Source organism: Somniosus microcephalus, unplaced genomic scaffold (genome assembly GCF_052327205.1).
Source record: "Somniosus microcephalus isolate GS21.2 unplaced genomic scaffold, FLI_Smic_1.0 unresolved_chr1, whole genome shotgun sequence".
NCBI classification, from domain to species: domain Eukaryota; kingdom Metazoa; phylum Chordata; class Chondrichthyes; order Squaliformes; family Somniosidae; genus Somniosus; species Somniosus microcephalus.
Window position 1 is genome coordinate 158,944,987 of NW_028225179.1, and position 23,745 is coordinate 158,968,731.

Below are 23,745 nucleotides of genomic sequence, written 5' to 3' on the forward strand. Positions count from 1 at the left end.
CTGTCTCCTCTTCTCCTAGGACTAATCTCAATTTTGACAGATCATCCAATTCCTTGAAATCTGGGTTGTTTGGCTTAGCTTGTTGAATAATATGTTTCTTGCATGTGTTTGAATTTTTCGCATTTTAGGAGGAAATGCATTTCTGTTTCAACCTCGCCAGCCAAACATTGATCGCATATTCTATTCTCTCTAGGCTGCCAGATTTCTTGTATCTGCCTTTTTCAATTTCCAGTTGGTGGTCGCTTAGTCTGTACCTGGTGAGGGTCTGTCTCTCTCCTCCCTCCCTCTCTCTCTCCCCTCCCTCTCTTCCTCTCCCCCTCCCCTCTCTCTCTCTCCCCTCCTCCCTCTCTCTCTCTCCCCCTCCCTCTCTCTCTCTCTCTCCCCCTCCCTCTCTCTCTCTCCCCCTCCCTCTCTCTTCTCTCTCTCCCCTCCCTCTCTCTCTCTCTCTCTCCCCCTCCCCTCTCATCTCTCTCCCCCTCCCTCTCTCTCCTCTCTCTCCCCTCCCCTCCCTCTCTCTCTCTCCCCCTCCCTCTCTCTCTTCTCTCCCCCTCCCCCCCTCTCTCTCTCCCCCTCCCCCCTCCTCTCTCTCCCCCTCCCCCCCTCTCATCTCCCCCCTCCCCCTCTCTCTCTCCCCCTCCCTCTCTCTCTCTCTCTCCCCCACTCCTCTCTCTCTCTCTCCCCCTCCCATCTCTCCTCTCTCACCTCCCCCTCTCCCCTCTCTCTCTCTCTCTCCCCCCCTCCCCTCTCCTCTCTCTCTCTCTCCCCTCCCTCCTCACTCTCTCTCTCTCTCTCCCCTCCCTCTCTCTCTCTCTCTCCCCCTCCCTCTCTCTCTCTCTCTCCCCTCCCTCTCTCTCTCTCTCTCCCCCCCTCCCTCTCTCTCTCTCTCCCCCTCCCTCTCTCTCTCTCTCCCTCTCTCTCTCTCCTCTCTCTCTCTCTCCCCCTTTCTCTCTCAATAAGAACATAAGAAATAGGAGCAGAAGTAGGCCATTGGCCCCTCGAGCCTGCTCCGCCATTCAATACGATCATGGCTGATCTGATCCTAACCGCCAATCCACTATGACAGACCATCTCCTGAATCTAACAGAATTAGGCACACGAAACAGGAGCAGGATCAGGCTACACGGCCCCTGGCCCCGCTCCGCTACCCACAGGGCCATGACCTGTCCGAACCTAGACTCATGTCCAAATTCCTGCCCGCTCCTGTAACCCTTAATTCCCTTTTCTTCTAGGAAACTGTCTATTTCTGTTTTAAATTTATGTAATGATGTAAGCTTCGACAGCTTTTTGGGGCAGCATATTCCATGGACCTACCACCCTCTGAGTGAAGTAGTTCCTCCTCATCTCAGTTTTGAAAGAGCAGCCCCTTATTCTAAGAATATGCCCCCTAGTTCTAGTTTCACCCATCATCTGGAACATCCTCCCTGCATCCACCCGATCCAACCCCTTCATAATCTTATATGTTTCAATAGATCGCCTCTCATCTTCTGAACTCCAATGAGTAGAGTCCCAATCTACTCAACCTCTCCTCATATGTCCATCCCCTCATCCCCGGGATTAATCGAGTGAACCTTCTTTGTACTGACTCGAGAGCAAGTATGTCCTTTCTTAAGTATGGACACCAAAACTGTATGCAGTATTCCAGGTGCGGTCTCACCAATACCTTGTACAACTGAAGCAATACCTCCCTATTTTTATATTCTATCCCCCTAGCAATGAAAGCCAACATTCCATTGGCCTTCTTAATCACTTGCTGCACCTGCATACTAACCTTTTGAGTTCGTGCACCAGGACCCCCAGATCCCTTTGTACTTCAGTACTTTCAAGTTTCTTGCCATTAAGATAATAACTTGCTCTACGATTTTTCCTGCCAAAGTGCATAACCTCACACTTTCCAGTATTGTATTCCATCTGCCAAATCTCTGCCCACTTACTTAGCCTGTCTATGTCCCCTTGCAGGTTTTTTTATGTCCTCACTCACTACCTTCCCTCCCATCTTAGTATCATCTTGCAAACTTTGATATGTTACACTCGGTCCCCTCCTCAAATCATTAATATAGATTGTAAAGAGTTGGGGACCCAGCACTGACCCTGCGGAACACCACTGGTTACTGATTGCCAGTCTGAGAATGAACCATTTATCCCAACCTCTGCCTTCTGTTAGAGAGCCAATCCTCTATCCATGCCAGAATATTACCCCCAATCCCGTGATTTTTTATCTTAAGCAATAATCTTTTGTGTGGCACCTTGTCAAATGCCTTTTGGAAGTCTAAATACACTACGTCCACTGGTTCACCTTTATCCACCCTATATGTTACTTCCTCAAAGAACTCCAGCAAATTTGTCAAACATGACTTCCCCTTCATAAAACCATGCTGACTTTGTCTTATTAAATTATGATTATCCAAATGTCCTGTTACTGTCTCCTTAATAATGGACTCCAAAATTTTACCTACCACAGATGTTAGGCTAACCGGTCTACAGTTTTCCAGCCTTCTGTCTGCTGCCCTTTTTAAATAAGGGTGTTACATTAGCAGTTTTCCAGTCTGCCGGGACCTTTGCTGAGTCAGGGAGTTTTGGAAAATTATTACCAAATGCATCCACAATCCCTACCGCCACTTCCCTCAAGACCCTAGGATGTAAGCCATCAGGTCCAGGTGATTTATCCGCCTTGAGTCCCATTATTTTAACCGAGTACAACTTCCTTAGTGATTTTGATCGTGTTTAGCTCCTCCCCCCCCCCCCCCCCCCCCCCCATAGCCCCCTGCTTGTCAAGTGTTGGGATATTCTTGGTGTCCTCTACTGTAAAGACTGATACAAAATATTCATTGTGTTTTTGCCATCTCCATATTCCCCACCATTAATTTCCCGGTCTCATCCTCTAAGGGACCAACATTTACTTTAGCCACCCTTTTTCTTTTTATATAACTATAAAAACTCTTACTATCTGTTTTTATATTTTTTGCTAATTTACTTTCATAATCTATCTTCCCTTTCTTAATCAATCTTTTTGTTATTTTTTTGCTGTCTTTTAAAGTTTTCCCAATCCTCTATCCTACCCACTAGATTTGGCTACCTTATATGCCCTTGTTTTTAGTCGAATACTATCCTTAATTTCTTTACTTAGCCACGGATGGCTGTCTTTTCTTTTACACCTTTTTTTCTCAGTGGAATATACTTTTTTGGAAGTTGTAAAATAACTCCTTAAATGTACACCACTGATCATGTATCGTCTTATCCTTTAACCTATTTTCCCAATCCACTTTACTCAATTCCGCTCATACCTTCATAGTCTCCTTTATTCAAGCTTAGCACGCTTGTTTGAGATACAACCTCCTCACCCTCTAACTGAATATGGAATTCAACCATGTTATGGTCACTCATTCCAAGGGGATCCTTTACTCGGACATTTTTAATTAATCCTGTCTCGTTACACAGGACCAGATCTAAGGTTGCTTGCCCCTTGGTTGGTTCGGTTACATACTGCTCAAGAAACCCATCCCTAATACACTCAATGAACTCATCCTCAAGGCAGCCCTGCCCAATTTGATTCGTCCAATTTATATGATAGTTAAAATCCCCATAATTATAGATGTTCCCTTATTACAAGCCTCAACTATTTCCTGATTGATACTCCATCCAACCGAGTTGCGACTGTTCAGAGGCCTATATACTACGCCCACTAGTGTTTTTTTCCCCTTCTTATTCCTTATCTCCACCCAAACTGTTTCATTATCCTGATCTTTTGACCCAATATCATTTCTCTGTATTAGTGATTCCTTCCTTTATTAACATAGCCACCCCACCTCCCCTTCCTTCCTGCCTGTCCTTCCTGATTGTTAAATAACCTGGTATGTTTAATTCCCAGGCATTGTCACCCTGTAGCCATGTTTCTGTAATGGCCACAAGATCATACCCATATGTAGTTATTTGTGCCTTTAACTCGTCTATTTTGTTACGAATGCTACGTGCATTCAGATAGAGAACTTTCAAATATGTTTTGTGACACTTAGTTCCTGCTTTTGCCCTTTTTATTACTTTACCTTTTACTCCATACCTTCTGCCCCTTCCTGACACGCTCTGGTTTTTAATTTCCCCACTGCTACCTAAGTCTTTGACCTTCTCTGTTGTCATTTTTATTATTTGTTCTCTAGGAAGCTCCCCCCCACTAGTTAGTTAAAAGCCCTCTCTACAGCCCTAGTTATATGATCCGCCAGGACTCTAGTCCCAGCACTGGCCAAGTGAAGCCCGTCCCAACGGAACAGCTCCCTCCTGTCCCAGTACTGGTGCCAGTGTCCCAGGAAGCAAAACCCATTTCTCCCACACCAGTCTTTGAGCCACGCATTTAACTCTCTCATTTTATTTGTCCTAGCCAAATTCGCTCGTGGCTCAGGTAATAATCCAGAGATTATTACCCTTGTGGTTCTGCTTTTTAATTTGGCCCCTAGCTGCTCAAACTCCCTCAGCAGAACCTCCTTCCTTGTCCTATCTATGTCATTGGTACCAACATGGACCACGACAACTGGATCCTCCCCCTCCCACTCCAAGTTTCTATCCAGCCCAGAGGAGATGTCCTTAACCCTGGCACCGGGTAGGCAACACAGCCTACGGGACTCTCGCTCTTGGCTGCAGAGAACTCTATCTATCCCCCTAATAATACTATCCCCTACCACTACAACATTTCTATTTACTCCCCCCTCTTGAATGGCCCCCCTCTCCACGGTGCTGTGGCCAGGTTGCTCATCCTCCCTGCAGCCCCTGCTTCCGTCCCCACAGGGAGTAAGAAGCTCGAACCTGTTGGACAAGAGCAAGGGCTGCGGCTCCTCCAACACTACCTCCTGGATCCCTGTACCTGCCTCACTCGTGGTCACACCGTCCTGTCCCTGACCATGGGCTACATCTGAATTAATTAACTTCATAGGTGTGACCACCTCCTGAAACACAGAGTCCAGGTACTTCTCCCCCTCCCTGATGTGTCGCAGTATCTGAAGCTCAGACTCCAGCTCATCAACACGGAGCTGGAGATCCTGTAGCAGCAGACACTTGTCACAGATGTAATCATCGTTAGCCTCAATGGGGTCTACTGGCTCCCACATCTCGCAACAGTAACACATCATCTGCTCCATTCTATGTAATTAATTATAAAAAAAATTATTTAATTAATTGGATTTAAATTAAATCAATCCCTCTAAATTACACCAGTTTAATGGTTAACCAACTGTCTCCCTTACAGCACAGACCCTAGAAAAAACCCGCCAAATTTAAGCTTGTAATAAAAAGAAGAAATACTCACCAACCAATCACTTACCTGCTTCCTGGTGACATCACTCTTGGATTATTTTTTACCTCTCTCCTCTGCTGTTGATTTGGTATGCCTCTGGTCGCTGCCGGGTTATAGCTCCTCCTCCTGACCTTGCTGCTCACTCCTAGGTCCGATGCTGTACTCGGGCCTCTGGTCGCTGCCGGGTTATAGCTCCTCCTCCTGACCTCGCTGCTCACTCCTAGGTCCGATGCTGTACTCGGGCCTCTCTCTCCCCCTTTCTCTCTCCCCCTTTTTCTCTCTCTCTCCCCCTTTCTCTCTCTCTCTCTCTCCCCCTTTCTCGCTCTCTCTCTCCCCAATTCAAAGGCTGGGAACTTAACATCCAGGGATATACAATATTTAGGAAGGATCGGCAAAAAGGTAGGGGAGGTGGGGTAGCATTGCTGGTAAAGGAGGGGATTAATGCAATGGAAAGGAAGGATATTAACTCGGATGAAACGGAATCTGTATGGGTAGAAATGAGAAATAGCAAGGGGAGGAAAACGTTAGTGGGTGTGATATATAGGCCTCCAAATAGTAATATGGAGGTGAGGGAAGGCATAAAAAGGGAAATTAGAGAAGCGTGCGATAAGAGCACAGCTGTCATCATGGGTGACTTTAATTTACATATTGATTGGACTACCCAAATTAGTAAAAATTCTGAGGAGGAGGAATTCCTGGAATGTTTTCGGGACGGTTATCTGGACCAATATGTCGAGGAGCCGACTCGAGATCAGGCCATTTTAGACTGGGTATTGTGCAATGAGAAGGGACTTATCAACAATCTTCTTGTACGAGGCCCCTTGGGTCAGAGCGATCATAATATGATCGAGCTCTCAGTCGAGATGGAGAGTGAGGAAATTGAATCAGAGACTAAGGTCCAGAACTTAAATAAAGGGAATTACGAGGGTATGAGACGGGAATTGGGTAAGATTGATTGGGTGGTGTTTCTGGGGGGATTGACAGTGGAGAGACAATGGCAAGCATTCAAAGATAGAATGGAAGAATTCCAGAACATGTTTATACCGGTTTGGCATTAAATAAACCTAAAAAGGTGACTCAACCGTGGATAACGAGGGAAATTAGGGACAGCATAAAATCAAAAAAAAGGGCATATCAACTGGCAAAAAAAAGCACCAGACCGGAAGATTGGGGGCAGTACAGGATACAGCAAAAGAGGACAAAGGGATTAATCAGGAAGGGGAAAATAGAATACGAAAGTAAACTTGCAGCAAACATAAAGACAGACTGCAAAAGCTTTTATCGGTATATCAGGAGGAAAAGACTGGTAAAATCCCAAGTCGGTCCCTTGCAGTCCGATTCGGGAGAATATATAATGGAGAATAAGGAAATGGCAGACCAATTAAACTCATACTTTGGTTCTGTATTCACAAAGGAGGACACAAATAACCTCCCAGGAATATCGGCAAACATAGGGACTAATGAGAGGGAGGAGCTGACAGAAATTAGTATCTCTAGGGATATGGTGTTGGGTAAGTTGAGGGGACTGAAGGCCGACAAATCCCCGGGGCCTGATAAACTACATCCTAGGGTACTTAAGGAGGTGGCCCTGGAGATAGCAGATGCTCTAAGGATCATCTTCCGGAACTCCATTGACTCGGGAACAGTACCCGTGGATTGGAGGGTAGCTAATGTTACCCCAATATTTAAAAAGGGGGGTAGAGAGAAAGCAGGGAATTATAGACCAGTAAGCCTTACATCGGTTGTGGGCAAAATGCTAGAGTCCATTATTAAGGATAAAATAGCGGAGCACTTGACAAATGGGGAAAGGATCGGACAGAGTCAACATGGATTTACAAAGGGTAAATCGTGTTTGACTAATCTGCTGGAATTTTTTGAGGAAGTAACTGGTAAAATAGATGGGGGAGAGCCAGTGGATGTGGTGTACCTTGACTTCCAGAAAGCCTTCAATAAGGTTCCACACAAAAGATTATCATGCAAAATTAAGGCTCATGGGATTGGGGGCAAAGTATTAACGTGGATAGAGAACTGGCTGGCGGATAGAAAACAGAGAGTTGGAATAAACGGCTCGTTTTCGGAGTGGCAGGCAGTGACCAGCGGGGTGCCGCAAGGATCTGTCCTGGGACCCCAGCTGTTCACAATATATATAAATGATCTGGATCAGGGAATTGGATGCAATATTTCCAAATTCGCTGACGACACTAAACTAGGAGGAGGGGTGGGCTCTGATGAGGATGTCAGGAGGCTACAGTGCGATTTGGACAGGTTGGGGGAATGGGCAGATACGTGGCAGATGCACTATAATGTGGATAAATGCGAGGTTATCCACTTTGGGGGTAAAAACAGGAGGGTAGATTATTATCTAAATGGCAATAGATTGGGGGATGGGGAAGTGCAGAGGGACCTGGGTGTTCTTGTGCACCAGTCACTGAAGGAGAGCATGCAGGTGCAACAGGCGATCAAGAAGGCAAATGGTATGTTGGCCTTCATATCAAGGGGGTTCGAGTATAGGAATAGGGATACCTTACTACAGCTGTACAAGGTGCTGGTGAGACCGCATCTGGAGTATTGTGTACAGTTTTGGTCGCCCCATCTGCGGAAGGATGTTCTTGCCATGGAAAGAGTGCAACGGCGATTCACCAGGCTGATACCTGGAATGGCGGGAATGACCTACGAAGAGAGATTAAATAGTTTGGGCTTGTACTCACTGGAGTTTAGAAGATTGAGAGGGGATCTCATCGAAACATATAAAATTATGGCAGGCCTGGACAGGCTGAATTCAGAGAGAATGTTTCCAATGGCCGGGGAGCACAGAACCAGGGGCCACAGTCTAAAAATAGCGGGCAAATCATTTAAAACAGAGATGAGGAAGAATTTCTTCACTCAAAGAGTGGTGAGCCTGTGGAATTCCCTGCCACAGAGGGCTGTGAAGGCTAATTCAATAAATATTTTCAAGAGAGAATTGGATATATTTCTGAAGGCTAAGGGGATTAAGGGTTACGGAGAAAAGGCGGGGACGGGGTACTGAACTGGTAAGATCAGCTATGATCTCAGACGAAGATCAGCCATGATCTCATTGAATGGCGGAGCAGGCTCGAAGGGCCGAATGGCCTACTCCTGTTCCTATCTCTATGTTTCTAAATTCAAATCACTTTATTGGCATGATAAGGTACATCTTATGTTGCCAAAGCATCAAAATACATTTATGGTTGAACACATAAACGCAGTTCTATTCATACAGTGTATAAACAGGTATATCCCTGAGTGTATAAATATACATTCGCATTGTTTATATATACTCTTTTCTTAGTTTACTGGTTGTCCCTCTGTTCATGGCAAGCTGTAACATAGTGTGCCACCAGTGTTACACAGCTTCTCTCCTCCCCCAGTAGGAATGGGAGTTTTTGGTTGTCATTCAGATTTCTGAATTCAGGGCATATTTGTGAGAATTTTTGGTAGAAATTCTCCCTGATGCCCTGATATTTTCCACAGGCTGTGAGGAAGTGCATCTCTGTCTCCACTACTCCCTGACTGCAGTGAGAGCATATCCTGTCTTCTCTTGGCAGCCTGGTCTGCCTTTTTCGATCGCTAGGCTATGTTCGCTAAGTCTGTACCTTGTCAAGGTTCTTCTCAGTTTGTTGTCCTTTACCATGGTCAGGTAATCAGCTATGTTGTATTGTCTGTTTAGGGCCAAGTAGCAATTGAGTTTGCTTTGGGTTTTTGTTGTTTCTGCCCAATATGTCAGATATTTTTCCTTTTGCTTAGCGACGATTGTGTTGGGTCGAATTCTGTGTGTTACCCTGTCACTGTCCTGGGGCTGGTTATTGTTAGTATTGTTAGTAGTTACTTCACTGAGTCCCAGGACTAGTTGACTGAGGGTATTCTTCTTTATGGTCAGCTCTTGGCATTTCAGGGCGTCGTAGTGATAGCATTGGGGGTTGCTCATTTGTAGGTGATTCCAAAATTTGGTGGCTCTTTTTTGGATAGTGATTATTAATGGATATTGGCCTAGTTCCGCCCTGCATGCATTGTTTACTCTTTTCCTTTGAGTCCGGAGGATACTTTTACAGAATTCTGCATGTAGGATCTCAATTGGGTGTTTGTCCCATTTTTGCAAATTCTTGTTGTGTTAGCGGTCCCCATACCTCACTGCCATAGAGCGCAATTGGTTCAATTACTGATTTGAAAATTGAGCCAAATGCTAATTGGGATTTCTATTTGGATTGATTTTTTGATGGCATAGAAAGCCCTTCTTGCTTTCTCTTTCAGTTCATTCACAGCCAGTTTGAAGTTTCCCGTAGAACTGATTTTTAAGCCCAAGTATGTGTAGTTAGTGGTTTGTTCAATTTTGGTTGTTCCTACTGTGAAATTTATTTTGGGTCCCTGATGTTTGGATCTTTGCTGGAACACAAGGACTTTGGTTTTTTGGGGATTTATTGTCAGGGCCCAAGTCTGGCAGTATGACTCCAGCAGGTCCAGGTTCTGCTGTAGACCCTCCTTAGTTGGTGACAGCAGAACCAGGTCGTCTGCATAGAGGAGGAATTTAACCTTGGATTCATATAGGGTGAGGCCGGGTGCTGTAGATTGTTCAAGTAGTTTTGCCAATCCATTTATGTAAATATTAAAGAGTGTCGGTGAGATGGGCGAGCCCTGCGTCACCCCCCGCCCCTGTGGGAAGTATTTTGTTTGTCTCCAATTTTAACTGCACATTTGTTGTTTGTATACATTGATTTAATTACATCATATGTTTTCCCTCCTACCCCGCTTTCGATAAGTTTCAGGAATAAACCGTCATGCCAGATGGAGTCGAAAGCCTTCTGGAAATCTACAAAGCATGCGTAGATTTTGCTTTTGTTATGGTGAACGTGTTTATCAATTAGGGTCTGTAGGGTGAAGATATGATCGGATGTTCTATAGTTTGGCAGGAATCCAATTTGGCTTTTACTCAAGACATTGTGCTCCTCAAGGAAGTTTATAAGTCTTTTGTTTATGATGCTACAGAATACCTTCCCCAGGTTACTGTTTACACAGATGCCTCGATAGTTGTTTGGGTCGATTTTGTCCCCACTTTTGTATATGGGCGTTATGAGCCCTTTGTTCCAGATATCAGGGAAATAACCGACACTCAGAACCAAGTTGAAGAGTTTTAGGATAGCCAGTTTCAGTTTGTCGTCTGCGTGTTTAATCATCTCGTTTAGTATGCCGTCTGTCCCGCAAGCTTTTCCTGGTCGCAGGTCCTTGAGTTTTTCAAGAAGTTCTTTTTCTGTTATTATGGCGTCTAGCGGGTTTTGGTTATCTTTTATGGCCATTTCTAGCTTTTCCAGTTTTTTGCATATTTGGTGTTGCTCTGGTCTTAGTGTGTTTTTCTGGTATAATTTTTCAAAGTGGTTTACCCATGTGTCCCCATTTTGAATGGCCAAATCGTCGTGTTGTTTTTTGTGTAGTGTATTCAAGTTGTCCCAGAAACAATTGGAATCAATGGATTCCTCCATGGAGCTGAGTGTATTCTTAATATATTGCTCTTTTTTGGTTCTGAGTGTGTTTCTGTATTGTGTTAGTGTCTGGCAATAAGTAAGGCGTAATTCCTCGTTTTCTGGATGTCTGTGTTTTTGGTTTGATATTTTTCTAAGTTTTTTCCTCATGTTATGGCAATCTGGGTCAAACCATTTTTCATAGTTTTTTGTTTTGGGTTTGTTCTTGCGAGCTTTCAAGTTTGCACTTGTTGCCAAATTATCAAAAATATTGTTTAGTTTAATAACTGCCCGGTTTACGCCTTCCTTATTGTGAGTGTATATGTTATCCAGAAAGGTGTCCAAGAGAGCTTGAGTTGATGCATTGCTAATTGTTTTCTGGTATTTTTCCGTGTCGTTTCTGGCCCATCTGTACGATTTTTTGGTGTTGTACAGTTTACTGGGTTGTGTTTCTATGTTGTTTGTTTCTGTCTTTTTGAGATACATAGTAATTTGACTGTGATCTGACAGTGTTGTTTGTGGTTTGACTGTGAATGCTCTGAAAGAGGATGGGTCTAAATCTGTAATCATATAGTCTACTGTGCTGCAGCCAAGAGGTGAGCAGTAGGTCGATCTTCCTAGGAGGTCTCCTATGAACCTACCATTGACAATGTACAGACCCAGGTTTCGACAGAGCTGTAGTAGCTGTTTTCCGTTGGTATTTGACTGCTTGTCGCAGTTATGCCTGTATGGAAGGGAAGGGATGTCAAAGTGGTTATTCCCGAATACGTAATTGTTTCCCTGATTATTGGTGAAGTCTGGTTCTTCGCCCGTTCTTGAATTGAGGTCCCCACAGATCAACACGTTCCCCTGGGCCTGGTATTGGATAATTTTCCCCTCCATGTTGGAGAAGGTGTCCTCTTTAAAGTACGGGGAATCAATTGGAGGGATATAAAGTGCGCAAATGTAAACATCTTGGGTGTTTGAGATAATCTCCCTCTCAAGTTTGAGCCACATGTGGTTTTCACCCTTTTTTATAAATTTGATGTAATTCTTAAGTTCTGTTTTAAACCAGATCAGTATGCCTCCGGAGTCTCTGCCTTGGGTTGCACTTGGTAATTTATTGGAGGGGACCACCAGCTCAGTGTACCCTTGGGGACAGCCAGTGTGTCCTTTTCCTTTATACCAAGTTTCCTGTAAAATGATAATATCTAGATCTTTAGTTTCATCTATGAACTCTGGGGTCCTGCCCTTCACGTCTAGCACCGAAGAGCGTAGACCTTGGATGTTCCAGGTCGAAATATATAAGGATTTCATGTTAAGTTTGATCTTTTACTATGATAGGTTAAAGAGTGGTACGTGTTTGTCGTGTCTAAGTGTGGGAAAAAAAGATCACTTCAGTTGTCTATAAAAGTTAATACTATTTGGTTACAGTTCTTTCTATTAATTAGTCCTTGATCCATAAGGCAGAAGTAGATGCTGCTGCACATCTGCTTATTGTCTCTTTTTCTCTTTCTCTCTCTCTCTCTTTCCCCCCCCCCCCCCCCCCCTTTCTGAACAGTCTCTGTTTGTATATTGTAACACCTCTCGACGCTGCCTACAATTCTTTCCCTTCTAACGTGGCGCCTCTGGATTTTCTTTGCAGCCCATCCTGCCGCACACAGCCCTGTGCATGATCTGTGAGGAGGTGGGGCAGAACGCAGAGGGGGAGAGTAACTGCATTCGAGGGACCCTCATGGAGTGTTCGACCTGCAGCGAGATCGTCCACCCGCGCTGTCTGAAGGTGAGGCCGCGTCAGGAGTCCCGGGGGATTAACCCGGGAGGCGGCGGGGCCCCGGGGGATTAACCCGGGAGGCGGCGGGGCCCCGGGGGATTAACCCGGGAGGCGGCGGGGCCCCGGGGGATTAACCCGGGAGGCGGCGGGGCCCCGGGGGATTAACCCGGGAGGCGGCGGGGCCCCGGGGGATTAACCCGGGAGGCGGCGGGGCCCCGGGGGATTAACCCGGGAGGCGGCGGGGCCCCGGGGGGGTTAACGCGGTCGAGAAGAGATTTTTTTGGTATCGCCTGTGCCGAACGTTACTAACCATTTACCTTTGACCCCCCCACTCCCTCGGTGACAGATGGACCCCTCACTGGGAATCGTCAACCAAGAGCTTCCAAACTGCTGGGAGTGTCCAAAGTGCGTGCGACACGAGAGACGCAAACTCGCAATGGTGAGTGTGGCGGGGGGGAGGGAGAACAGGAAGTAGTGGAATTATCGGGGGAGGGGGAATACAGGAACAGGAGGAGGCCATTCAGCCCCTCGAGCCTGTTACACAGGAACAGGAGGAGGCCATTCAGCCCCTCGATCCTGTTACACAGGAACAGGAGGAGGCCATTCAGCCCCTCGATCCTGTTACACAGGAACAGGAGGAGGCCATTCAGCCCCTCGATCCTGTTACACAGGAACAGGAGGAGGCCATTCAGCCCCTCGAGCCTGTTACACAGGAACAGGAGGAGGCCATTCAGCCCCTCGAGCCTGTTACACAGGAACAGGAGGAGGCCATTTAGCCCCCCTCGAGCCTGTTACACAGGAACAAGAGGAGGCCATTCAGCCCCTCGAGCCTGTTCCGCCATTCAATGAGATCATGGCTGATCTGCGACCCAACTCCATACACCCGCCTTTTTATCAATCTCAGATTTAAAATTAACAATTGACCGAGCATCGATTGCCGGTTGCGGAAGAGAGTTCCAAACTTCTCCCACCCTTTGTGTGTAGAAGTGTTTCCTAATTTCACTCCTGAAAGGTCTGGCTCTAATTTTTAGACTCTGCCCCCAGTCCCAGAATCCCCAACCAGCGGAAATAGTTTCTCTCTACCCTATCTGTTCCCCTTAATATCCTGAAAACTTCGATCACATCTCCCCTTAACCTTCTAAATTCCAGGGAATACAACCCTCGTTTGTGTAATCGCTCCTCGTAACTTAACCCTTGCAGTCCGGGTATCATTCTGGTAAACCTACGCTGCACTCCCTCCAAGGCCAGTATATCCTTCCTAAGGTGTGGTGCCCAGAACTGCTCCCAGTGCTCCAGGTGCGGTCTAACCAGGGTTTTGTACAGCTGCAGCATAACTCAGAGTCATAACGGCGCATAGAGTCATAGTTATACAGCACAGAAGGAGGCCATTCGGCCCATCGAGTCCGTGCCGGCTCTCTGTGGAGCAATCCAGTCAGTCCCATTCCCCCGCTCTATCCCCGTAGCCCTGCAAGTTTATTTCCCTCCAGTGCCTATTTCTCCCCTTGAAAACATTGAGTGTGTCCGCCTCCACCACTTCCGTCGGCAGCGAGTTCCAGGTCCTCACCACTCGCTGCATAAAAAAGTTTTTCCTCACATCCCCCCTGTATCTCTTGCCCAAAACCTTAAATCTGTGTCCCCTAGTCCTTGTACCATCAACTAATGGGAACAACCTTTCCCCGTCTAGCCTATCCAAACCCGTCATAATCTTGTACACCTCTATCAAATCAACCCCTCAACCTCCTTTGCTCTAATGAAAACAAATCCAGCTTCTCCAACCTGTCCTTGTAGCGAAGATCCCCCATCCCCGGAACCATTCTGGTAAATCTCCTCTGCACCCTCTCAAGGGCCTTCACATCCTTCCTAAAGTGTGGTGACCAGAACTGGACGCAATACTCCAGTTGTGGCCTAACCAGCGCTTTATAAAGGTTCAGCATAACTTCTCTACTTTTGTACTCAATACCGCTATTTATGAAGCCCAAGATCCCATATGCTTTGTTAACCATTCTCTCAATATGTCCAGCCACCTTCAGGGACCTATGCACATTAACTCCCAGGTCCCTCTGTCCCTGCACACTCTTTAAAACTGTGCCGTTAAGTGTATATTGCCTCTCCCTGTTCCTTCTGCCAAAATGCATCACCTCACACTTCTCTATTAAATTCCATCTGCCACTTGTCTGCCCATTCTGCTAGCCTTTCTATGTCCTGATGCAGTTGATTGGTATCATCATCACTGTTTGCCACACCCCCAAGTGTGGTGTCATCGGCAAATTTAGAAATTCTACTCTGTATTCCAATATCCAGGTCATTTATATATATCAAAGAAAGCAGTGGCCCCAGCACTGCCCCTTGGGGAACACCACTGTCTACCATCCTCCAGTCTGTAAAACAGCCATTTACCACAACTCGCTGTTTTCTGTCCTTAAGCCAATTCCTTATCCAAGCTGCCACTGACCCACCTATTCCATGAGACTCAATGTTGTAAACCAGCCTTCTATGTGGTACTTTGTCAAACGCCTTCCAAAAATCCATGTAGACAACACCCATTGCATTCCCTTCATCAATCCTCCCTGTTACTTCATCAAAAAATTTAATTAGTCAAACACGATCTGCCTTTTACAAATCCGTGTTGGCACTCCTTAATTAGCTTAAACCTCTCCAAGTGCCTGTTAATTTTTTCCTTGATTATTGTTTCTAAAACTTTACCCACCACTGATGTTAAACTGACCGGCCTGTAGTTACTAGGATTGTCCTTACACCCTTTCTTCAACAAAGGTGTCACATTTGCCACTTTCCAATCCTCAGGCACCTCCCCCGCATCTAGGGAAGATTGGAAAATTATGGCAAGCCCTTCCGCTATCTCCTCCCCCAATTCCCTTAACAACCTGGGATGCAAGCCATCTGGACCAGGCGACTTACCCACTCTAAGCATACCCAGTCTTTCTAGTACATCTTGTCTATCAATTTTCACCCCTTCCATCGCTTCTACCTTTTCCACTTCTACCGATATTTTGTCAGCATCCACCTCCTTAGTAAACACCGATACAAAGTACTCATTGAGTATTCTAGCCTTGCCCTGCGCCTCTAAGCATATATCACCACCTTTGTCTCTAATAGGCCCCACACCGCCTCTTACTACCCGCTTACTGTTTACAGGCCAGTAGAAGATTTTTGGGTTCCCTTTTATGTTAACCGCCATTCTACTCTCATATTCTCTCTTTGCCAATCTTATTTGCATCCTCACTTCCCCTCTCAACTTATTGTATTTAGTCTGGTTCTCCCTTGAAGAATTCACCTGACATTCATCATACACCCTCTTTTTTGTTTCATCATCTTCTCTATCTCCCTCGTCATCCAAGGAGCCCTTGCTTTGGTTCCCTTACCCTTCCCTCTTGTTGGAATGTACCTAGCCTGTACTTGGAACATCTCCTCCTTAAAGATCACCCATTGTTCCATTACAGTTTTTCCTGTCAGTCTTTGGTTCCATTTTACCCTGGCTAGATCCCTTCACATCCCATTGAAGTTTGCCCTATTCCAGTTTAGAAGTTCCACTCTAGATATTGTTCCTTGCTCCTCTCCATTGCTAATCTAAACCTTATGATACGATGATCACTTGTACCCAAGTGTTCTCCCACCGACACTTGGTCGACCTGGCCCACCTCATTCCCCAGCACCAGATCCAGCAATGCCTCCTTCCTAGTTGGGCCAAGAACATACTGGTCAAGGAAATTCTCCTGAACACGTTTCAGAAATTCCTCCCCCTCCTTTCCCTTTACTCTAGCATTATCCCAATCAATATTTGGGTAATTAAAGCCCCCCAATATCACCGCACTATAGCTCTTGTATATCTCTGCGATTTCCCTGCAGATTTGCTCCTCTACCTCCCTCTCACTATTTGGAGGCCTGTAGAATACCCCCAATAGCGTGATCAGACCCTTTTTGCTCCTCAACTCTAACCAAATGGATTCTGTCCTTGTCCCCTCAAGAACATCCTCCCTTTCCAACGCTACAATGTCTTTCTTAATCAGCACTGCCACCCCACCTCCCTTTTGTCCTTCCCTATCTTTTCTGAACACCTTGTACCCTTGAATATTAAGTGCCCAGTCCTCGCCACTTTTAAGCCACGTTTCCATTATTGCCACAACATGTTGCCACACGGCTAATTGTGCTTGTAGCTCACCAAACGTATTCACCACACTTTGTGTGTTTATGTACATACATTCTAAACCCATTGTTGAATCTTTCTTAGTCTGCTCCTATCTAATGTGGTACGACTACCGCCTCTAGTACTTCTTTCTCTAGTACTACCCAACACACTCACTATTTTATGCACCTTATTCCTCTTTTCTACTCCTATATGCTGGTGCCCATCCCCCTGCCAAGTTAGTTTAAACCCTCCCCAACAGCACTAACAAACCTCCCCGCGAGAATATTGGTCCCGGCTCTGTTGAGGTGTAACCCGTCCGACTTGTACAGGTCCCACCTTCCCCAGAAACAGTCCCAATGCCTCAGGAATCTAAAGCCCTCCCTCCTGCACCATCTCTCCAGCCACACATTCATCTGTTCTATCCTCCTATTCCTGTACTCACTAGCACGTGGCACCGGGAGTAATCCGGAGATTACTACCTTCGAGGTCCTGCTTTTTAATCTCTCTCCTAGCTCCCTAAACTCTGCCTGCAGGACCTCATCCCTCTTTTTGCCTGTGTCGTTGGTACCGATATGGACAACGACCTCTGGCTGTTCACCCTCCTCCCCCCCTCAGAGTGTCCAGCAGCCGCTCAGTGACATCCTTGACCCTGGCAAAAGGGAGGCAACATACCATCCTGAAGTCACGTCTGCAGCCGCAGAAACGCCCATCTGCTCCCCTAACTATCGAATCCCCTATCACTTGCTCTTCCACGCTTTTTACTCCCCCCCCCCCCCCCCCCCCCCCCCCCCCGGTGCAGCTGAGCCACCCGTGGTGCCGTGGACTTGACTCTGGCTGCACTCCCCAGAGGAACCATCGCCCTCACCAGTACTCAGAGCAGAATACTGGTTGGAGAGCGCGATGTACTCGGGACTCCTGCACTACCTGCCTGGTGGTGCTCTTCTGTCAGGCGGTCACCCATTCCCTCTCTGCCTGCACACTCTCACGCTGCGGGGTGACCACCTCCGGAAACGTGCTGTCCACGTAGCTCTCAGCATCGCGGATGCACCGCAGTGACTCCAGCCGCCGCTCAAGCTCTGAAACCCGGAGCTCGAGCTGCTGTAGGTGGTGACACTTCCCGCACATGTGGTCGTCCAGGACTTCCCCCATGGCACAGGATGTGCACTCCACGGGACTGAGAGCTGCCCTGCCATGCCTCTATTTAATAGACTAAGAACTAACCCAGCAGAATTTAACTTAAAACTTAGCAAAAAGCACTCCCCAGCTACTCACCAATCAGCTCCTTCCCTTGAGCCGACTTCACTTTTTTTTTACTCTGACGTCACTTTTTCAAAAACTGTCTCTGTTGAGTTGCTGCCACTCTTTTTAACTGCTCCGCTCTCGCCGTGCTACCTCCCAGTCCACTCCTTCCAGTCTCAGGCTCCTGCCGCTCGGGACTGCTCCGCTCTCGCTGTGCTCCCTCCCGGCCCGCTCCTTCTGGTCTCAGGCCTGCTCCCTCCAGGTCCGCTCCTTCCGGTCTCGGGCCTGCTCCACTCTCGCTGTGCTCCCTCCAGGTCCGCTCCCTCTGGTCTCGGGCCTGCTCCGCTCTCGCTGTGCTCCCTCCAGGTCCGCTCCCTCTGGTCTCGGGCCTGCTCCACTCTCGCTGTGCTCCCTCCAGGTCCGCTCCTTCCGGTCTCGGGCCTGCTCCACTCTCGCTGTGCTCCCTCCAGGTCCGCTCCCTCTGGTCTCGGGCCTGCTCCGCTCTCGCTGTGCTCCCTCCAGGTCCGCTCCTTCCGGTCTCGGGCCTGCTCCGCTCTCGCTGTGCTCTCTCCAGGTCCGCTCCTTCCGGTCTCGGGCCTGCTCCACTCTCGCTGTGCTCTCTCCCGGTCCGCTCCTTCCGGTCTCGGGCCTGCTCCGCTCTCGCTGTGCTCTCTCCCGGTCCGCTCCTTCCGGTCTCGGGCCTGCTCCACTCTCGCTGTGCTCCCTCCAGGTCCGCTCCCTCTGGTCTCGGGCCTGCTCACTCTCGCTGTGCTCTCTCCCGGCCCGCTCCTTCTGGTCTCAGGCCTGCTCCCTCCAGGTCCGCTCCTTCCGGTCTCGGGCCTGCTCCACTCTCGCTGTGCTCCCTCCAGGTCCGCTCCCTCTGGTCTCGGGCCTGCTCCGCTCTCGCTGTGCTCCCTCCAGGTCCGCTCCCTCTGGTCTCGGGCCTGCTCCTCTCTCGCTGTGCTCCCTCCAGGTCCGCTCCTTCCGGTCTCGGGCCTGCTCCACTCTCGCTGTGCTCCCTCCAGGTCCGCTCCCTCTGGTCTCGGGCCTGCTCCGCTCTCGCTGTGCTCCCTCCAGGTCCGCTCCTTCCGGTCTCGGGCCTGCTCCGCTCTCGCTGTGCTCTCTCCAGGTCCGCTCCTTCCGGTCTTGGGCCTGCTCCACTCTCGCTGTGCTCTCTCCCGGTCCGCTCCTTCCGGTCTCGGGCCTGCTCCGCTCTCGCTGTGCTCTCTCCCGGTCCGCTCCTTCCGGTCTCGGGCCTGCTCCACTCTCGCTGTGCTCCCTCCAGGTCCGCTCCCTCTGGTCTCGGGCCTGCTCCACTCTCGCTGTGCTCTCTCCCGGTCCGCTCCTTCCGGTCTCGGGCCTGCTCCGCTCTCGCTGTGCTCCCTCCTGGTCCGCTCCTTCCGGTCTCGGGCCTGCTCCACTCTCGCTGTGCTCTCTCCAGGTCCGCTCCTTCCGGTCTCGGGCCTGCTCCGCTCTCGCTGTGCTCCCTCCAGGTCCGCTCCTTCCGGTCTCGGGCCTGCTCCACTCTCGCTGTGCTCTCTCCAGGTCCGCTCCTTCCGGTCTCGGGCCTGCTCCGCTCTCGCTGTGCTCCCTCCAGGTCCGCTCCTTCCGGTCTCGGGCCTGCTCCGCTCTCGCTGTGCTCTCTCCAGGTCCGCTCCTTCCGGTCTCGGGCCTGCTCCACTCTCGCTGTGCTCCCTCCAGGTCCGCTCCTTCCGGTCTCGGGCCTGCTCCGCGCTCGCTGTGCTCTCTCCAGGTCCGCTCCTTCCGGTCTCGGGCCTGCTCCACTCTCGCTGTGCTCCCTCCCGGTCCGCTCCCTCTGGTCTCGGGCCTGCTCCGCTCTCGCTGTGCTCTCTCCAGGTCCGCTCCTTCTAGTCTCGGGCCTGCTCCCTCCCAGTCCGCTCCTTCCGGTCTCGGGCCTGCTCCACTCTCGCTGTGCTCCCTCCAGGTCCGCTCCTTCCGGTCTCGGGCCTGCTCCGCTCTCGCTGTGCTCCCTCCCGGTCCGCTCCTTCCGGTCTCGGGCCTGCTCCGCTCTCGCTGTGCTCTCTCCCGGTCCGCTCCCTCCGGTCTCGGGCCTGCTCCGCTCTCGCTGTGCTCCCTCCAGGTCCGCTCCTTCCGGTCTCGGGCCTGCTCCACTCTCGCTGTGCTCTCTCCCGGTCCGCTCCTTCCGGTCTCGGGCCTGCTCCACTCTCGCTGTGCTCCCTCCAGGTCCGCTCCCTCTGGTCTCGGGCCTGCTCCGCTCTCGCTGTGCTCCCTCCAGGTCCGCTCCCTCCGGTCTCGGGCCTGCTCCGCTCTCGCTGTGCTCTCTCCAGGTCCGCTCCTTCTGGTCTCGGGCCTGCTCCGCTCTCGCTGTGCTCCCTCCAGGTCCGCTCCTTCCGGTCTCGGGTCTGCTCTACTCTCGCTGTGCTCTCTCCAGGTCCGCTCCTTCCGGTCTCGGGCCTGCTCCGCTCTCGCTGTGCTCTCTCCAGGTCCGCTCCTTCCGGTCTCGGGCCTGCTCCGCTCTCGCTGTGCTCTCTCCTGGTCCGCTCCTTCCGGTCTCGGGCCTGCTCCACTCTCGCTGTGCTCCCTCCGGGTCCACTCCTTCCGGTTTCAGGCTCCTGCTGGTCGGGACTGGTCCTTTTAACTGCTCCGCTCTCGCTGTGCTCTCTCCCGGTCCGCTCCTTCCGGTCTCAGGCTCCTGCTGGTCGGGACTGGTCCTTTTAACTGCTCCGCTCTCGCTGTGCTCCCTCCCGGTCCGCTCCTTCCGGTTTCAGGCTCCTGCTGGTCGGGACTGGTCCTTTTAACTGCTCCGCTCTCGCTGTGCTCCCTCCGGTCCGCTCCTTCCGGTTTCAGGCTCCTGCTGGTCGGGACTGGTCCTTTTAACTGCTCCGCTCTCGCTGTGCTCCCTCCAGGTCCGCTCCTTCCGGTTTCAGGCTCCTGCTGGTCGGGACTGGTCCTTTTAACTGCTCCGCTCTCGCTGTGCTCCTCCAGGTCCGCTCCTTCCGGTTTCAGGCTCCTGCTGGTCGGGACTGGTCCTTTTAACTGCTCCGCTCTCGCTGTGCTCTCTCCCGGTCCGCTCCTTCCGGTCTCAGGCCTGCTCCACTCTCGCTGTGCTCTCTCCAGGTCCGCTCCTACCCCTTGTATTCCAGTCCTCCAGATATAAAGGCCAGCATTCCATTAGCCTTTTAAATTATTTTCTGTACCTGTTCATGACATTTTAATGATCTATGTACCTGGACCCTCAGGTCTCTTTGGACCTCCACTGTTTCTAGCCTTTCACCATTTAGACAGTATCCTGTTCCATCCTTTTTTAGGTCCAAAGTGGATGACCTCACATTTGCCTATATTGAAATCCATTTGCCGCAGTTTTGTCCATTCACTTAATCTGTCAATATCCCTTTATAATTTATGCTTTCATCTCCACTGCCTACAACCTTTGTGTCATCGGCAAATTTGGATATATGACTTTCTGTGCCATAGAAACATCGAAGATAGGAGCAGGAGTAGGCCATTCGGCCCCTCGAGCCTGCGCCCCCATTCAATGCGATCATGGCTGATCATCCAAATTCAGTACCCTGTCCCTGCCTTTTCCCCATATCCCTTGATCCCTTTAGCCTTAAGAAATATATCTAACTCCTTCTTGAATATATTTAATGAATTGGCCTCAACTGCCTTCTGTGGTAGAGAATTCCACAGGTTCACCACTCTCTGGGTGAAGAAATTCCTCCTCATCTCAGTCCTAAATGGCTTACCCCTTATCCTTAGACTGTGGCCCCTGGTTCTGGACTCCCCGACCATCGGGAACATCCTTCCTGCATCTAGTCTCTCTAGTCCTGTTAGAATTTTATAAGTTTCAATGAGATCCCCTCTCATTCTTCTAAACTCCAGCAAGTACAAGCCCAATCGATCCAATCTCTCCTCATACGTCATTCCTGCCATCCCAGGTATCAGCCTGGTGAATCTTCGCTGAACTCCTTCCATGGCAAGAACATCCTTCCTTAGATAAGGCAACCAAAACTGCACACAATACTGAAGGTGTGGTCTCACCAAGGCCCTGTACAACTGCAGCAAGACATCCTTGCTCCTGTACTTGAATCCTCTCGCTATGAAGGCCAACATACCATTTGCCTTCTTAACCGCCTGCTGCACCTGCATGCTTACCTTCAGCGACAGGTGCACAAGGACACCCAGGTCTCGTTGCACTTCCCCTTCTCCCAATCTAATGCCATTCAGATAATAATCTGCCTTCCTGTTTTTGCCACCAAAGTGGATAACCTCACATTTATCCACATTGTACTGCATCTGCCCAATCACCTAACCTGTCCAAATCATACTGGAGTTTCTCGGCATCCTCCTCACAGCACACATGCCCACCCAGCTTTGTGTCATCCGGAAACTTGGAGATATTACATCTAGTTCCCTCGTCTATATCATTACTATATATTGTGACTAGCTGGGGTCCTAGGACCGATCCTTGCGGTACCTCACTAGCCATTGTCTGCCACTCGGAAAAAGAGCCGTTTATTCCAACTCTTTGCTTCCTGTCTGCCAACCATTTCTCTATCCTTCCTGTCTGCCAACCATTTCTCTATCCAAGTCAGTACCTTGCCCCCAATCCCATGTGCTTTAACTTTACACGCTAATCTCTTATGCGGGACCTTATCGAAAGCCTTCTGAAAGTCCAAATACACCACATCTGCTGGTTCTCCCTTATCTATTCTACCAGTTACAGCCTCAAAAATTCCAGTAGATTAGTCAAGCACGATTTACCTTTTGTAAATCCATGTTGACTTTGTCCGATCCTGTCACTGTTTTCCAAGTGCTCTGCTATTTCATCTTTTATAATGGACTCTAGCATTTTCCCCACGACCGTAGTCAGTACTGTAATTCCCCGTTTTCTCTCTACCACCTTTTTTAAATAGTGGGGTAACATGAGGAAAGAAGGTTTTTCCCTTTTGTTGGTTCTCGCACCGCCGGTCGCAGACCCAATCTGGCAGCTGTGTCCTTCAGGGCTCGGTCAATAATGATGCTATTAAGAACAAAGGTTGAAGTCCCGCACCCAGAGTAAATTCTGTGCCCTTGCTACCCTCAGTGTTCCCTCGTCTAGATCGTTTATTATATATATATATTGTGGCGATTGTTCAGCTCCTGTTTTCCCCGTCGCTAACGGCGTTGACGTTAAACACTCAGGCGAGGAAGGGCCTGAGTCCCAAGGACGGCACCGAGGCCCTGAGGCAGCGGCAGATAGCGGAGGCCATGAGGAAGAGGGAGGAGCACAGCAGGCGGATTCACGCCATCGAGGCCGCCCGGCGCAGGCTGGAGTCGCTGCCCAAGCGGAGGAACTTCGACTATCTCCTCCTGCGGAAGAAGAGGCTGGCGTTGGCAGAGCAGAACGCGAGGAAAAAGGTCAGCGTCTTCGAACGGCAGAGCAGGGAGGCAGTGTCCAGAGCGCGCTGCGTTTAACACACTGACCCCCCCCCTCTTACCCCAACCCCCCCCTCGCTCCGATATCTGGACACAATGTCCATTTTATTGCGCTCGTAGTCTGTTTCTTGTAGTGGGAGCGCCGCACTGTCGGAGGGGCAGTACTGAGGGAGCGCCGCACTGTCGGAGGGGCAGTACTGAGGGAGCGCTGCACTGTCGGAGGGGCAGTACTGAGGGAGCGCCGCACTGTCGGAGGGGCAGCACTGAAGGAGGGCTGCACTGTCGGAGGGGCAGTACTGAGGGAGCGCCGCACTGTCGGAGGGGCAGTACTGAGGGAGCGCCGCACTGTCGGAGGGGCAGTACTGAGGGAGCGCCGCACTGTCGGAGGGGCAGTACTGAGGGAGCGCCGCACTGTCGGAGGGGCAGTACTGAGGGAGCGCCGCACTGTCGGAGGGGCAGT

At 49.6% G+C, this 23,745-nt stretch overlaps 1 protein-coding gene and 1 pseudogene across 2 annotated transcripts in view; both read left to right on the top strand.

The window, feature by feature from the left end:
- LOC147096362 (nuclear factor 7, ovary-like) overlaps positions 1-23,745 on the top strand; it is an 88,856-nt pseudogene that overhangs the window by 7,895 nt on the left and 57,216 nt on the right. The window lies entirely within an intron of this gene.
- The window catches only part of LOC147096363 (lysine-specific demethylase 2B-like), a 41,291-nt gene continuing 29,900 nt past the window's right edge, over positions 12,355-23,745 (top strand). Inside the window, exons 1-3 of the mRNA XM_085974180.1 lie at positions 12,355-12,511; positions 12,849-12,941; positions 23,052-23,267. Coding sequence (XP_085830306.1) covers positions 12,401-12,511; positions 12,849-12,941; positions 23,052-23,267 — 420 coding nt within the window. The 5' untranslated portion in view covers positions 12,355-12,400. The remainder of the gene's footprint in view (positions 12,512-12,848; positions 12,942-23,051; positions 23,268-23,745) is intronic.